At 44.8% G+C, this 16,520-nt stretch overlaps 1 protein-coding gene across 3 annotated transcripts in view; it reads left to right on the forward strand.

Moving 5' to 3' along the window:
• dip2a (disco-interacting protein 2 homolog A) overlaps positions 1 to 16,520 on the forward strand; it is a 128,369-nt gene that overhangs the window by 71,810 nt on the left and 40,039 nt on the right. For 2 of the 3 annotated variants that reach the window (XM_079517513.1, XM_079517514.1), the window contains exons 3-6: positions 3,132 to 3,251; positions 3,897 to 4,016; positions 9,518 to 9,826; positions 13,444 to 13,581. In XM_079517513.1, coding sequence (XP_079373639.1) covers positions 3,132 to 3,251; positions 3,897 to 4,016; positions 9,518 to 9,826; positions 13,444 to 13,581 — 687 coding nt within the window. Of the gene's footprint in view, positions 1 to 3,131; positions 3,252 to 3,896; positions 4,017 to 9,517; positions 9,827 to 13,443; positions 13,582 to 16,011; positions 16,054 to 16,520 lie in introns of all 3 variants that reach the window. The other variant, XM_079517515.1, reaches the window with a different exon arrangement.

Below are 16,520 nucleotides of genomic sequence, written 5' to 3' on the forward strand. Positions count from 1 at the left end.
GTAGAAGTAATAGTATTGGAAATTGGAAATATGTTGGAAACTGTTTGGAACTGGACCTTGTTGGTGGGGCACGGGCAGTTTTGTGGGAGCGAATCTGTCCCCAAGAGCTTGGGAGACGCTTTGTAAGCCCAGCAAGGTCAACTGAGATGAGGTCAAAACGGAGACTCGAAAAAGGAACCTCAAAAGTCTGTAAATGAATACGTCCTGCTTGGTTGTTATTAGCAAAACCGCAACAAGGGAGGAATTAGGAAACACAGAAATGTGATGATTATTATTATTTTTTAAATGTGATTATTTGAATTCAATCTTTATTATTATTATTATTTTATTACCCGTATTATTATTATTATTATTATTATTATTATTATTATTATTATTATTATTATTATTGGCTATGTTCATATGAAGGATATATCCTGTTGTGCATAAGCATTTAGCATATTACATTTCAGCTGTGATACTGTTTCATCTCCACTGGTCTCTTACATACTGTGTCAGAGTCAGACCTTCTTTCATTTACTGAGGAAAGCAGGATGCAGCCCTGGTGGGATGCATGTTGTCGCTTCATACATTTACCTACAGCAAGAAGCCTTTGAAACTCAAACCTAAACACAGGAAACCGCCGTGCAAAGCTGTGGGATATACAGCTGAGCTATAGCATATTGGTACAGTTGTGCCTGCTTCCTGTTCCATTCCATTGTGTCTCTGACACGCACGCACGCACGCACACTCTCCCTAGAGAGAAACCCACTTGTTGTATGACATTGTTGTATGACTGCATCCTCAAATTTTCCTCTGCTCAGTTCTACACAACCTTTTCCCCTCCTCCCTGAAAATACACCCAACGCCAACAGACCTGAGAGGAATCGCGATTTATCCTCTGTTGCGTGCCAGTGTCACGCACGGTCAATCTGTAAGGTCGCCTAAGTTTAAGCTATTTTCGAGCGACCAAGTATACATCAGCCGGAAGATCTCTCCGCGCCTCCTTATGTTGAGAGTCCTCCCCTCTGATACAAACTACTGTGCAAAGTTGGAATGGATGAATACTGGATGAGCTGCGTCACGCAGTGGGGGTGGGGGATTCTAACGTTTTAGAGCATTCTTGTCAAATATCGCTAATCATGTCCTCTGCTGAAAAGAGGCTGGATTCATTGACATCAAATGGCAACTTTTCATACCCGCAAGCACACATGCGCACTAGGGATGGGAATTATAGATTCATTCATTAATTGATAATTGATATGTTGTTTTTTTTGGTATCTGAGAATCTTAAATTCTCTCAATGTCTAAAATTTCCATTTTGCTTGTATACAGAGAGAATACAAAACAAAGGCATATTATATTCCTTAAAGAAGCATTCAGTGATTTGGGTGATTTGGAAAACCACCCAGTCCGCCCCGGTAACAAAATGTGCACATGCACGCTCTACAGTGGGGGGAAGTGCAACAGGCCAACAGCATGTGCACCAAGGCCCGCCCCCACTCGATCATGATTGGAGGAAGGCCCCTCTCATCCTGATTGGATGAAGGCTTTGCCACCCGCCACCAAAACTGAAACTAGGGTTTTTTGACCCCAGGGGCTCACTGGGGACAGGGAGGAACTCCTTATATGGTCAGCACACTCTATAGTAGGGAGGATTATCCAGAAAAAAGAATAATGATATTTGAATTAAGTCAAATCACTGAATATACCTTAATCAAATATTTATTTGACCATTTGAGATACAGGGCCAGGCAATGGCATCTTTGTATGAGGACTAAAATTAAATCAAGTCTTGTCTGTCTTGTCTGTCTTGTCTGTCTTGTCTTGTCACATGCAAAAGCAGAGACGTTTATGTACAGTTACTACAGTACCAAGGTTTTTTAACTGGCCTACATGTGCATTCCTCGGCCGTGCGCAGACAGCATTACATTCACAGAAAACAGCCCAATGATAGAACCGCAGAATTTTTGATGAATTGTTACGTTTAATTGATGAATTTCTTAATAGCGATTAATCGATTAACGATTAACTATTAACATCCCTGACACACACACACGCGCACGCACACACGCACACACACACTGTGAGATGAAGATGAGAGTCATGTGATCGTATACTGTGCATGGTCTCTCTGTGCAGGTGTAGATCCCTCTCTCCATATACTGTGGTCTCTGTGTGCAGGTGTAGATCCCTCTCTCCATGGTGTACTGTGGTCTCTGTGTGCAGGTGTAGATCCCTCTCTCCATGGTATACTGTGGTCTCTGTGTGCAGGTGTAGCTCCCTCTCTCCATGGTATACTGTGGTCTCTGTGTGCAGGTGTAGATCAGGTGTAGATCCCTCTCTCCATGGTATACTGTGGTCTCTGTGTGCAGGTGTAGATCCCTCTCTCCATGGTATTCTGTGGTCTCTGTGTGCAGGTGTAAATCCCTCTCTCCATGGTATACTGTGGTCTCTGTGTGTAGGTGTAGATCCCTCTCTCCATGGTATACTGTGGTCTCTGTGTGCAGGTGTAGATCCCTCTCTCCATGGTATACTGTGGTCTCTGTGTGCAGGTGTAGATCCCTCTCTCCATGGTATACTGTGGTCTCTGTGTGCAGGTGTAGATCCCTCTCTCCATATACTGTGGTCTCTGTGTGCAGGTGTAGATCCCTCTCTCCATGGTATACTGTGGTCTCTGTGTGCAGGTGTAGATCCCTCTCTCCATATACTGTGGTCTCTGTGTGCAGGTGTAGATCCTCTCTCCATATACTGTGGTCTCTGTGTGCAGGTGTAGATCCTCTCTCCATATACTGTGGTCTCTGTGTGCAGGTGTAGATCCTCTCTCCATGGTATTCTGTGGTCTCTGTGTGCAGGTGTAGATCCTCTCTCCATATACTGTGGTCTCTGTGTGCAGGTGTAGATCCTCTCTCCATGGTATTCTGTGGTCTCTGTGTGCAGGTGTAGATCCCTCTCTCCATATACTGTGGTCTCTGTGTGCAGGTGTAGATCCCTCTCTCCATATACTGTGGTCTCTGTGTGCAGGTGTAGATCCCTCTCTCCATATATACTGTGGTCTCTGTGTGCAGGTGTAGATCCCTCTCTCCATATACTGTGGTCTCTGTGTGCAGGTGTAGATCCCTCTCTCCATATACTGTGGTCTCTGTGTGCAGGTGTAGATCCCTCTCTCCAGATCGACAACAGGATCCAAGCGTCCTCCCAGTCGGCCCTGCCAGGCTCCAAACACATCAAATCCCGGGCCGCTAACAACCGGGATGAGCGCTTCAGATCTGGTAATCCCCATGTCGATGATTTCTAAGCGCGCGTGTGTGTGTGTGTGTGTGTGTGTGTGTGTGTGTGTGTGTGTGTGTGTGTGTGTGTGTGTGTGTGTGTGTGTGTGTGTGTGTGTGTGTGTGTGTGTGTGTGTGTGTGTGTGTGTGTGTGTGTGTGTGTGTGTGTGTGTGTGTGTGTGTGTGTGTGTGTGTGTGTGTGTGTGTGTGTGTGTGTGCGCGCGCGCGCGCGTTTCCAGGGAGTATACTACTGTAGGTCTGTAGAGGATGCTGTTTTCCTCTTCATTCCCTCCCTCCTGCATCGCCTAGACACCAGTGCTACCTATATGCACGTGTCCCGTTTATTAAATTTAGTTCTGCCTGATGCAGTAGCATGATGGGAAGCCGAGTTTTTAGTGTAACACCAATGTATATTTTATTTTTTTAATTAAAAGAAAATGCGTTCTAGTTACCGGTAGTCAACAACTGTGCTTGACTCCAAAGGCACCGCTCACTTCACATTATGGTGTGATTTGTATTGGTTTGTTTTGTGCATTTTATTACGGCATACAGTATGTTTATGATTATGCGCACAACACACAAAGACAAACTCCGCTCAATGTTTTCATTGAAACGGAAATCAATTATTGAATCTTGACTCTCCCTCAGATTTGCACACAGAAGCTGTCCAAGCAGCGCTCGCCAAGTACAAAGAGAGGAAGATGCCCATGCCGTCCAAGAGGCGCTCCGTGCTAGTTCAGTCCTCCGTAGAGGCATGCACGCCCCCAGGTGAGCGCAGTGCTCCGCAATTACCCACATGCACCTGAGCCAGAGGGTGCTCCGGGTAGACATACACACACGCAAACAAACGCTGCGCAGTGTGCACGAATAAATACACACAGAAACACACAGAAACAGAGACACACAAACACATGGATTAAAGGTCTCAGTCAACATGACTGATTTCAGTCATTTGGAATCCATACTAGAAGCAAGCCTGTCTTCTATGGAAGCATGTAGAGCAGCGATAATCTACACGCTCTCACTGCGCTTGTAGATTATCGTCTATTTTCGTCTATTTTAAGATTGGAGAATTTGAAGTGGTCAAACTCACAATATGTTCAGAAGCGTTTTCCATAAAATCTTAATAGTCTCGGATATTTCATATAAAAGCAAAGGTTAGCCTGTGATTTCTTCACCTGGTTGGCAGTACAGTATGTACTGTAGAACAGCATGAGCATTATTACTATCATACGTTTCATCTTGTGTTAATTGTTTAGGAAACGGTGCTAGTGTGAGAGGTTTCACAAATCGCACATTAGGACTTGGTCACACAAACATTTTCAGTCGTGAGATAAGATTTTGCTTTGATCCATGCAAACACTGCTTACACACACAGTGGACTGGGGTTGTTTAGGTGCGTTCCAGCAGTAGTGGAAAATGTACTCACATTTGTTAGTAAAAGTATAAATACTGCAATATAGAAATACTTACTGGATTCCAAAATGTACTTGAGTAAAAGTACAAAGGTTTTGTTATCACAATGTACTAAAAGTACTCATTATGCAGAATGTCTCATTTCCAATGTATAAAAATCTTTTGAAAATAGCAGATCTACAAGCTCTCAATGCATCGCGACGCATTGACCTTTTTTTTTAAATCTACAGAGTAACTAGTAACTATGGTTTTCAAATAAATGTAGTGGAGTAAAAGTACACTATTTGCCTCTGAGATGTAGTGGAGTAGAAGTAAAAGTACTGGCAAATAGAAATACTTAAAATAAAGTACAAATACCTCAAAAATGTACTTAAGTAAATGTACTTAGTTGCTTTCCACCACTGTGTTCCAGTGAGCAGGGATGCGTAGGCCACTGCCGCTCTATTGTGTGCAGCGGTCTAATCTATCTGAGATGACATTTGCAAAGCATCAGTTTTACTGGAAAGCAAAATGCTCTGCATGATGATGAATGTGTCCTTTCTTCACTGGCCGTACAGACAGTAAGTTCTCACCACTCGTTTCCCAGGCCACCTTCCCACATGGGTTGTATAACAAGCGCATAATCACATTTTTAACATAGTCTCAAAATGTCAACCTGCTGTCTGCCTTTCTTAACTGGTGTTGGTGTGGCGGGGGCCTCCTCTTCATCTGATACCGTGCTATTTTTTTTTACCGCATTGTTCAGATGTTTCTTCTGTTGCATCGTAATATTTCATTTTCGCCGCCAGTCAAACAAGATATCGGTTCGCTGATAGAAATCGCCTGAGCGTTGCAGCAGGCTTGCGGTTTGCCATGTCAGTGTCGATGTCGAGTGGTGTCGGTGGCATTACTCCCATTAAGACACAGGCCACAGTGGTGGAGCATTTAACTGGATTAAGAGCTCAGAGGTTGGGGGTTCGCCCTCTCTTCATGCTGGTTTTGAGTCTTTGTGCATGTACTGCTAATTCTATTGTGGTGCAAAGTGACAAGATGCACGAATATGTCCAACAGACCCAGGGAAACGCACGCATACTTAGGAAGGACATAGCAAACACATACACACACACTGTGGGTGTGGGGCGCTCCGTTAATCCGTCTAGGCTGCTGGCAGCTGCAAGTGCTTAATTGCATATGTGAATAAAAACAACAAACATGGGAAGAATGCATGCATGATGTATACAGTTATATGACACAATACACTTTCCTTTTCCCTGTAGCCAGGTTCTTAACCCATTGATGCCTGAGGCCCAATCTGGGAATGCCTTCTAGGGCTTGACCTAAGGTTTCTGAAAACCTTCAAATTCTGATTTATCCTTTTTTTTTTAAATAGTTATGTTGCTACATGTATAGCAATATCTGATAAGACACAGAGAGCGCGCCAGCATCAAAGGTAGAACAACGTTTAGGTTGCACCAGGCGTCAATAAATTCCTTATATTTTTTCAAATTGCCCGACCCACATGTGTTCCTGGCTGAAATGATATTGGGTGTAGGCACTAGACAGATGTGATACAGACCTGTTTAGCCCATTTTATGTATTCAGGATAAATTGGTATACTGGAGTGGATTCTGTTTTCATACCTTGACTTTTTCCAGTACCCACCAGCCGCCAAGCTACTTTAGGATTTTGTTCACAAAAACATTGAATAGATAAGAAAAACGTCATCTGATTTGGTCTTGTCAGCCAACAGGACAGATTCCACAATCCAATGAAAAATGAAACAGCTGATCTGAAGTCTTTATCTGCGCTGCGGGAGCGTTTATTGATATGCTTGTCTTGGTGTGCTTGCAGCCTTGCACACAGCATAAGTTGGGTGCATAATAAGATCTCTGCAGGACGGGACCACTACATTCTCCGCTGCTGGGCATGCTCTCTTTGTAACCCTCTCGACGCCCAAATGCCTTTCTCTCCGAGTTTCTCCCGATCTCTCGCCTTTTCTGCCTCTTTTCCCTCTCTCCTTCTTGCTCTCTTTCATTCCATCTTTCTGATTCTTACCTTGTCTGTCTGTCTTTTTGTCTATCACACATTCTCTCTCTCTCTCTCTCTCCCTCTCTCTTCCCTCTCTCTTTCGTGTTCCTCCCTTGGCAACTGAGTCAAGGTTAGAGAGGATGAGAGAGAGAGAGAGAGAGAGAGAGAGAGAAAGAAGCTGAGGAATAACATGCCTGATAACCCCCGGCCCCTGAGTTTTACTGTACTACATCTGTAGTCGTGACAGGAAATTTGGACTGTAGCTGTGGCAGAATCCTGGTATTGTCATATTCATATGTTTATGGTTTTTTTTTCATAAATGAATGCCCTATTTCTATTTTATGCATCGTTGTATGACAGTACCTAGAGATACTTTTTTGCGACTGTAGGTCGCAGATTACTATGAAAACCTGCAAAACCTGTCAGTCTGTCAGTCAGTCAGTCAGTCCGTCCGTCCGTCTGTCTGTCTGTCTGTCCGTCCCTCAGTCACGCCTCGTGGCGCTATATGGCCGTCTCCATATCTGAAGATCACGACACTGACCTCATCAAACCCTGGATAGCCATACATGGAGAAGACTGGATCATCACCTAGATCTGCATATATGGAGCCGGCCAGCAACTACATCTGACCTCAAACCTCAAAGCCTTAGATCTCCATATATGGAGCTGACCTGTTCTGATATTCCTGCCAGGCAGGCAGCAATATGGCTAATTGGCCATAATCCCATGGTGGCTAATTTATTCTTGCATCATACTCTGTTTGGGTGGGGTTTCCCACTCCCGAGTATGACGTAAGAGGAAAATGTCAGCTATGTCAAAAGCTATATGCAAAGCAAGTAAGCTCCTTGTTATTCTTGTTCATAACTATGTGCAGTATAGGAGTGCTACTTAGGTTAAACCTGAGTTATACATACTAGTTGCATGCATAGGCGCCGGTCAGAGGGGGGTCATTTGGGTCTGAATGTCCTCGCACTATTTGGGGATTGCCTGGTCTATTTATTTATCCCGACCGGCGCTGGTGCATGCTGGTCTAGCACCGTTTCCATTTCTTGTGTATTGGCTGCATACGTGCAGTAACTGCAGTTGCTCTTAATCTCAACTCGATCAAGGTCCCAGACGGGCTAATACACAACAATGAGTCATGACGCCCCACCTTTAAGAACCGAACCAGGTAGGTTGCTGTGTTTTATACAGTGACCTTTGAAAGAGGTTTTGGTTTGAACATTCAATGGTTGAAACCGCAACATAAATAAGTTATCTACCTGAGTATGTTTACACCAGTGGCATATTCAGGGCACACGTGCGCACGCACACCCGCACACAATTGATCTCTCTCTCTCTCCCCCGTTCCTCTCTATCCCACACTGTCCTTTGTTCTCACTCTCTGATGTTCTCTCTGTCTGTCACTCTCTCTCTCTCTCTCTCTCTTGCTCTCTCTCTATGGACTTCTGATGAACTTCTACAATATATGAGGCCTATTCTTGTATGCTCAGAGAGAACCTGTAATTATTATAGATGTGTGAGTGAGTTCACTACTTTCCAGTGGGTGTCCATGAGCAAGCATTTACTTCACGTTTTATCGAAGCACAGGGCTCTTATAATAGCCTCTTCTTGAGTCGTGATTTCCTGTCGCGGTCCCTCGTTATATTGGGGAGGGGAAAGGCTAATGTTTATAACTTGTTTGTTTCACCATCCTGCTTTTCTTTAAGCGGATGATGTCTAAGCCTTTTACCCTTTTTTGTTCTTGGATCTCCACAGAATCCAAATCTCCAACTGGCCCACACTCTTAATGTCATAGATCAGTGATTCCAACTGGCCCACACTCTTAATGTCATAGATCAGTGATTCCCAACCTTTTTAACTCGAGACCCAAAAAAGAAATTAGACGTTTGCCCTGGACCCAAAATAGTGAAAATAGCATACAAGCTAACAGCGTGCCACTTGGCGAGCTTGCAGATCAGCTAATTTCACTATTTCTTAAACATTTGTTTTTATTTGATGTCTTCATGAAATTTGTTTTTAATTCATGAAACTCTTTCCCTATTTAGGGGAATGTTTGTTGAAAATATTAGGGAAATTTAAGGGACCCATAAAATTGTGTCTGCGACCCACAAATGGACCCAGTATTTGGAATCCAGTGTCATATAGATCCTCCAGTCCTCCTGGAGGAAGGACAACATTTAGATAGCAGTTTGTGGTTGATTTTGATTGATCTTTTACCTGTCTTTCACATTCACATCATCCACGTTTAGGGCGGCTATTCTTTGCATAGACCGAGTGTTCTCAGTTGCCTCTAGAGGACAGCCTTCGAAATCATCACTGTCTGGGGTTTTAGTCCAAACCATAATAACTTCAGTGTGCCATACATACACCACAATGAGCTATGTTGGATTTTCCTTCAATATTAGACAGAGGAAATATGGTTGGGCTATTTTTGTGATCTCCCTTCCCCCATATATTTCTCGCTTGACATAGTTAAAAAAAAAAGGGGGGGGGGGGAGACAAACATTTGCCACGTAATGCTGTAATTCGCCTTGGTTCATCCCGTTTGTGCTGCGCCAGGTCGTGCCGCGCACTTTCGCGGCGCTTGCGCAAATATCGTCTCAGCCACCATCCTCATATGAATCATCAGTTTCACCGACCTATATGTGTGCTGCCCATTATGTATAAGTTAAGTAAAGTGACATATCAACATTCGGTCTGAATCCCACAGTAACTTTGCATTTCATCATTTTTGCCTTTTCCTTTTTTGTTTGTTCCCCCGAAAATACAACCCCGTTCATTTCTATTTTCTCTGCCATTGCCCTGACGCTGCCCTGTTGTCTTCAAACCCTGTCGCACCACAGACACCTCCTCGGCGTCCGAAGACGAGGGCTCTCTCCGCCGGCAGGGACGCTTCCTGACCACCTCCACCCCCTCCTACCAGGGGGGCCACAGCCACCCCACCGTAGAGCACTGGTTTAACCGCGTCATCCAGGGCACCTCGTCCACCTCATCCTCTGCGTCATCCACCTCATCCCACCCGGGAGGGAGATCTGTCACCGCCGCCACCACCACTACCGCCACCACCACCACCTCCTCCGCCCACGCTGCTGCTCTCAACGCCAATGCGGCCGCCAACGCACTGGCGGACTTCATGGCACACACCCAGCTAGGTCAGTGTCACGAATGTGCACACAAAACACCGCAGATTATACAACAGCAGGGCCAAATTAGCCATTGGGCCCGGTTGGGGACGGGGCAGAGGGGTCCTTCGGGGACTGGACCACGCGGTACTTGGTTTGAGGCCCTGACAAGGGCCCCTGGGGCCCTTCATTGGCCGTTGATTGTGTTCAATTTCGGTCAAAAAGATAATAAAAAGGTGCACGTGCGCATGGGGGACCCTAAAACAATGTTCGGCCCAGGGGCCCTCGTGGGGGTTGATCCGTCCCTGTAGTACAACAGGTCGTTTTGAGGAAGCAATCTGATTGGTTGAAGTAGCCAAACTAGCCATCTAGCCGTGCTTCAAACAAGCATGATAGAACGCCTAATCAAAACATCAGTACAAATCGGAGCCGACTAGGTTGCTTTGCTAGCGAGTTTCTTGGAATACCTTTGGTCTAGCGGCTACATCTGTCATTAAAAAAATTGGATTATTTTAGCGAATATCTTAGTTATAATGAAATTGAGTTGACGTGGTTTTTTTTGGGTAACTGTTCGCAAGATTACACTCGAGGGTTGTGCGTTACCGTCAGGAACGAGCCGATAGGCGAGTTCCGTAAGCAGCGCAGAAGTGAAGTAAAGCACTCATGCTCAAATGGCCCCTCTGTATGTCTTGTAGCAGCGTTAGTATTTGGCCTGTGGAATTCACCTGCAGCAGATTATTATTATTAATTATTATTATTTTATGACACCTTCCCATAATGCAGCCGTTTCACCCTGCTAATGGGTGCAAGTGGGGGTGGCTCTCAAAGCCCTCCCCTGCCTCCGGCTTGTGACACTGTGGTGTCCGGGGGATAATAACTTAGCTGTAGATGGCGTGTTGCGGGGAAGGTGTGAAACAGCGTCTTAAAATACAGTACAGTGGGATTTGTTGCACGCCACGGGGCAGTTAGAAGCTGCAGAGTGTTGTTGAGCCCAGGCAAGCGGTCCAGAACCAGCAGGATAGAGGAAAGATATGTTCTCGTGGGGGATTTCTTTTTCAATATTTCCCCCCTTTTTTTATAATTCACATATCACACAATGTGATAACCGAAGCCTGGCTGACAGTGACATACAGTTTTAGTCTCCACACATCTCCACACAGTGTTCATTTCCTCCATCCAGGACTCAAAGTATTACCAAACTAGATAAAGTGCCCCACGGGGCACAGGTCTCCACCAGGGCAGGTCAGGTAGTGGGCTCCTGGTGGCACTATAATAGGCCAATGTGAAAAGGGTGCCATTTCTTCTTACGCCTTGGATGGCAATTGGATGATTTGAGGCATTTTGTTCCAAAAAATGTGTTTTGCAAAAATCCACCTGTTGGTGGCGCTATAACAAGCCAATGTGAAAAGGGTGGGATATATTCCTCAGCCTAGTAGGAGAGTCTGTGAAAGATTTCAGGTAAATTGCACGCTTATTCTTTTTACATTTTCTGATGATGGCAGCTGAACAGCAGTGTGGTCTAATACAGTGCTTCCCAAACGTTTCAGGTCGAGACCCAAACTAGTGAAAATAGCTTTGCGCTGCGTTGCGAGCTTGTAGATCGGCTATTTTCACTACTTCTTAATTATTATTATTATTTTGTATTTAGCACTTTTCTTAGAATTATTTTTGTGTTTGTTTGTTTTCAAATTTATTAAAAGAAAAATCTTTTGAAATATATATATTTCGTAATGTGGGAAGAGAAAATGGGATTTGCACTGGAGTCATGAGCCAGAAAAATGTGTCTGTGACCCACAAATGGGTCCCGACCCAGTTTGGGAAACAATGGTTTAATAGCACAAGCCAAACAGACGCCCCCTCTTTTTGTCATCCCTGCGATTACATCTAGTTCATTCCGCAGTCGTGGGCTGTTTTTCCAGATGCCTTAGCGCCATCCCTGACAGCTGTGCGTTTGCCAGATCTTCTGGGGCCTTATCTGCAATCAAGATGCACTTACTCCACGGCCCCAAAAAGATGGGTTTTAATTTGGCATCTTTCTAATTAGCCTATAGTCTTTCTGGCTGCCGTTTCGGTGCCATTCACAAAAAGCACTCGGGGAAGGCTAGCTCTTGTCAAAGCCACACGTTCTGCGTTGCAAGCCTTGCCGGTTAATGAGATTCGTTCAATTTATCTCCCTCCGAAGGTGTCAGCTGGATAGCTAGACGATGCCTTGAGTTGTGTGTGCCACTGTCAGGCCTATAGGCTATAGCCTATTAGGAGTCGGGACGGAGCTGTCTGATTTGTCTCCCAGCATCTCCCAATGCGAGGTCACTGTCATAAAGAGATGGCAGCAACTGGTACTGAGTTCGGCTATAAATAAATCTCCTACAACAGTTATACCGAACTCTCCTATGTGTATCTAATATCTATCTGCACAGTAAAGTCCCCAGTGTCAGTTTAAAGGTAGTGTTCTTTGGTTAAAATAAGTGTTAACACTTCTGTTGCCCAGGATGTCCACACAGTTTTATCAAATAAAACTGTGGGGTGCTAAGTACGTGTGGGCATCTCGTGATATATTTTTTATCGATAATAATATATAATAATAGCCTAATAATAATAAACGGGAAAACGGACGTTGCTAGGCAACACCTTGCTCAGCCCCTCCCGATCTGTTTTGTGCGCCGCAGCCATTACTTCCTTGTTTACGACCTGACAAAAAAACACATTTTCTTTTGAATCTACGCTGCCTCAGCGCAGATTCGTGAGGATACAGATTAAACAAGTGGAATTGTAAGTGATGAGCAGACACACTGTCTCCTGATTGGCTGAAATTTTGTCACCTACCTGAAAATGTGTTTTCTGTTTATTATAGAGCTGGAGAGACAGGGAGACTCCTTTTAACAAAAATCTTTTTGTTTTAACCAAAAAATCACTTACCGTACACTACCTTTAACTCAATCAAAATGGACCCTTTTGCATGATACACAGGTATACAAGCAACGTAACATGTACAAAAGACTATTACTTAGTATTACACAGGCTGTGTTCTGTATAAACATGCCAAATTTTGTACGTATTACGTAACAACTGTCCCAGGTGCCAGTCCTTCTCTGCTAAAAGATAGATTAAACATTACATTACTATTTTTATTTTTGTCCCTCACTAACCATTAAATGACTAGGATTAAAATCTGTGTTAACTTCATTGTGATGCCATGAGGCATCCTCTTAGCTGGCTAAGGCTTGAGCACGAGGGGAAAGAACAAAGGGAGGCTTTCATTGATGTCCTCAGACATGCCTATTAATGATATTACACAAGCATCTAGTTCTCTGTGGATGGATCGCTCACCGACGTTGGGGATACATCTCCAGCGGCCACGTTGAAACATTCATTCAGCATCGCTGCTGCCCATTTTGGTGGGTTCGAGCTGTGAAATCCTTGCTAAAGCACATCCTACCTCGGTTTAAGGGCATCTACTAACACAAGTAGAGGTGGCCATTAACAGGGGCAAAACGGCTTGTACCGTAGATTCTCAAAACGACTCGTTTCCTGACCCTGTCCGATCGGTTTTCTTTTCCAAACACATGAAGTGGATTGTCACTCAGTTGCCAAAGCCCTAAGTAGGCCCGACGTTTGACCTCTTGCCCCTGAAACTCCACCCACTACAGATAACCACTTGGCGCCCCCCGATGTGACGGGGTTGTCGGAGCGCCCCTCGTTGCATGCCGAGCGTCCACAGGTGGGCTCTGTTCGAGGCGTCCCGCGGGGCTACAACCACACCAGCAGCGCTATGGAGACTGCAGACGGTGAGTTTCCTCCATACGCACACACAAGCACTTAGCACACACTCTCACACATAGGCCTGTCACAATTATTACATAATCGCCTAATCGCATTTTTTTCCTTTTTTTTGATAATCGCACATTGGTTTGCATAATCGTGATAATCATATCAAGGTTGAACATTTTTCATATTTTCACTTTAAAAAAGAGTGGAAATCTACAAGCTCAAGCCGCGTTTTGAGCTTGTAGATCAGCTATTTCCACATCTGCCCCATGCACCTTTTGTTTATAAAGCCTAAATAGACAATTAAACGTCAATTAAATCGTTTTTCAATTTTTTGTATGACAATTCATCGACAAGTAAAAGTTCAGATTCGTGACAGCCCTACTCACACACACACAAGCACACACACACACAGTCACACACACACACACACACACACACACACACACACACACACACACACACACACACACACACACACACACACACACACACACACACACACAGTCACACACACACACACACACACACAGACAGACAGAGTAAACCTCCCCTCTCCTTTTCCCTCCCGCTGTCTGTCCCTCTGTCTTCTTCATGTGTATCTCTATGTCTGTCTGTCTGTCTGTCAGCCTGGCACAGGCTGCCGATTGATCTCCCCAACCCCAAGTTGCCATGGTAACTGAGAATCCCTCCACAAACTCCCCCACCCCCCCCCCCCCCCACACACACACACACACACACACACACACAGTACTGTACATACACCCCTGTTTCTTTCTTGTATCAGCCAGTGAATCCGTCAATGAAACGATATTAAAATTACTCTCTAACCGTCTCTATGTTGGCGTAGCTTTAAAGGTTTCCCTACATCACCTGAGTCGAGTCGAGTTGATTTATGTGAAATACAAACGCCATAAACTGGAACCGATATAAGGCATCCAGCTGGTTTCTCCTTGCCACGTTGCGATGCGACCAGGTGTATAAATGTAGCAGCCTGTTGGGACATTACTGATTACTCTGTACCCTACATACGACCAGGTGTATAAATGTAGCAGCCTGTTGGGACATTACTCTGTACCCTACATACGACCAGGTGTATAAATGTAGTAGCATGTTGGGACATTACTCTGTACCCTACATACGACCAGGTGTATAAATGTAGCAGCCTGTTGGGACATTACTCTGTACCCTACATACGACCAGGTGTATAAATGTAGCAGCCTGTTGGGACATTACTGATTACTCTGTACCCTACATACGACCAGGTGTATAAATGTAGCAGCCTGTTGGGACATTACTCTGTACCCTACATACGACCAGGTGTATAAATGTAGCAGCATGTTGGGACATTACTCGGTACCCTACATACGACCAGGTGTATAAATGTAGCAGCCTGTTGGGACATTACTCGGTACCCTACATACGACCAGGTGTATAAATGTAGCAGCCTGTTGGGACATTACTCGGTACCCTATATACGACCAGGTGTATAAATGTAGCAGCCTGTTGGGACATTACTCGGTACCCTACATACGACCAGGTGTATAAATGTAGCAGCCTGTTGGGACATTACTCGGTACCCTACATACGACCAGGTGTATAAATGTAGCAGCCTGTTGGGACATTACTCGGTACCCTACATACCCGCCACCCCTGTCCAAACATAACGAGGATTTCACACAGGATGTGTTGCCATTTCTGAGCTGATGCACTGCGGAACAGCGATACTTCATATCGGCGTTTGTGGCTTCTCTAATCTTTGCACCTTTAGTCCATTGTTTATTCGCACATCGAGCCAAGCGCAAGACAAGTATGTCTATCTATAAATCACAAATAAACCCTTTGAGCTGTTATGTTTGTGTTACCTATCCGTCTTGGTTCTGATATCAGTCCTCCTGGCATGCTGCTGCATAAAACTCGCAGCTGACGTGTCTCTAAGGAGGCCATCTGGACATTGTACACAGCGTGAACACGGTCTGTTACATTAGCAGCCATTAAGTCCCTGCCACTCCCAGCGGAATGTGCGTCATCTGTATTTTCCCTGCCTTGTGAATGCAAAGTAGGTTTTTCAGATGTCCGACCCAGAAAATATATTGCTGTGTGGTCTTTGAGAGGTATTAATGCCACACTCTGTAAATGTCCTTCCTTGGATGCTCTACTGCACGCCAAGGAAAACCATGTTGCAACTTTGTCTTGTCTGTTTTGCTGTCTTTTCTTTCTATTTCTAACGTGCACGCACGCACGCACGCACGCACGCACGCACGCACGCACGCACGCACGCACGCACGCACGCACACACACACACACACACACACACACACACACACACACACACACACACACACACACACACACACACACACACACACACACACACACACACACACACACACAGTCCTGCAACATGAGCAGGATTGTGTCATTGACAGTCTGCTATGTGTCTCCTCCAGGGTATGAGTGGAGAAGTGAAGCAGCGCTCAGTTTAACGGATGGTATTTATACCCATTCCTCCAGCTCTATGCCAGCTCTGCTATGTGTGCTCTGCTCCTTGTGTTGTTTTGCCATTAACTTCAAAGTCACCTCTACTGATAATTGTCCAAACTATATATGTGTTTCACAAACATTAGAGAATTCATAAGCAATTCAATAACCCTCCGAAAATAATTCCAATTCTAACTTTTGTGAATGTGCGTGATGCTTTTGATTTTAGCTTTGGGGTTTCACACATCAAGCCTAATTCCTTCCTAAAGTGATCTTGTTAAAGCTGTTCAAACTGGTGAATATTTATTATTTGTTGCGCAACAGTGGCAAGTGCCAAAAAAAAGCTCCCAATGCGTCACGGTGCATTGTGAGCGTGTAGATCGGCACACAACACTGGTGCTCAACTGATTTTAGCATAGATACTTAGATAGAGTACCGCTGCTAGAAACACAGGACAGATACAGAATAAGATACAGAT

Source organism: Electrona antarctica (genome assembly GCF_951216825.1).
Source record: "Electrona antarctica genome assembly, chromosome: 13".
Taxonomy (NCBI): domain Eukaryota; kingdom Metazoa; phylum Chordata; class Actinopteri; order Myctophiformes; family Myctophidae; genus Electrona; species Electrona antarctica.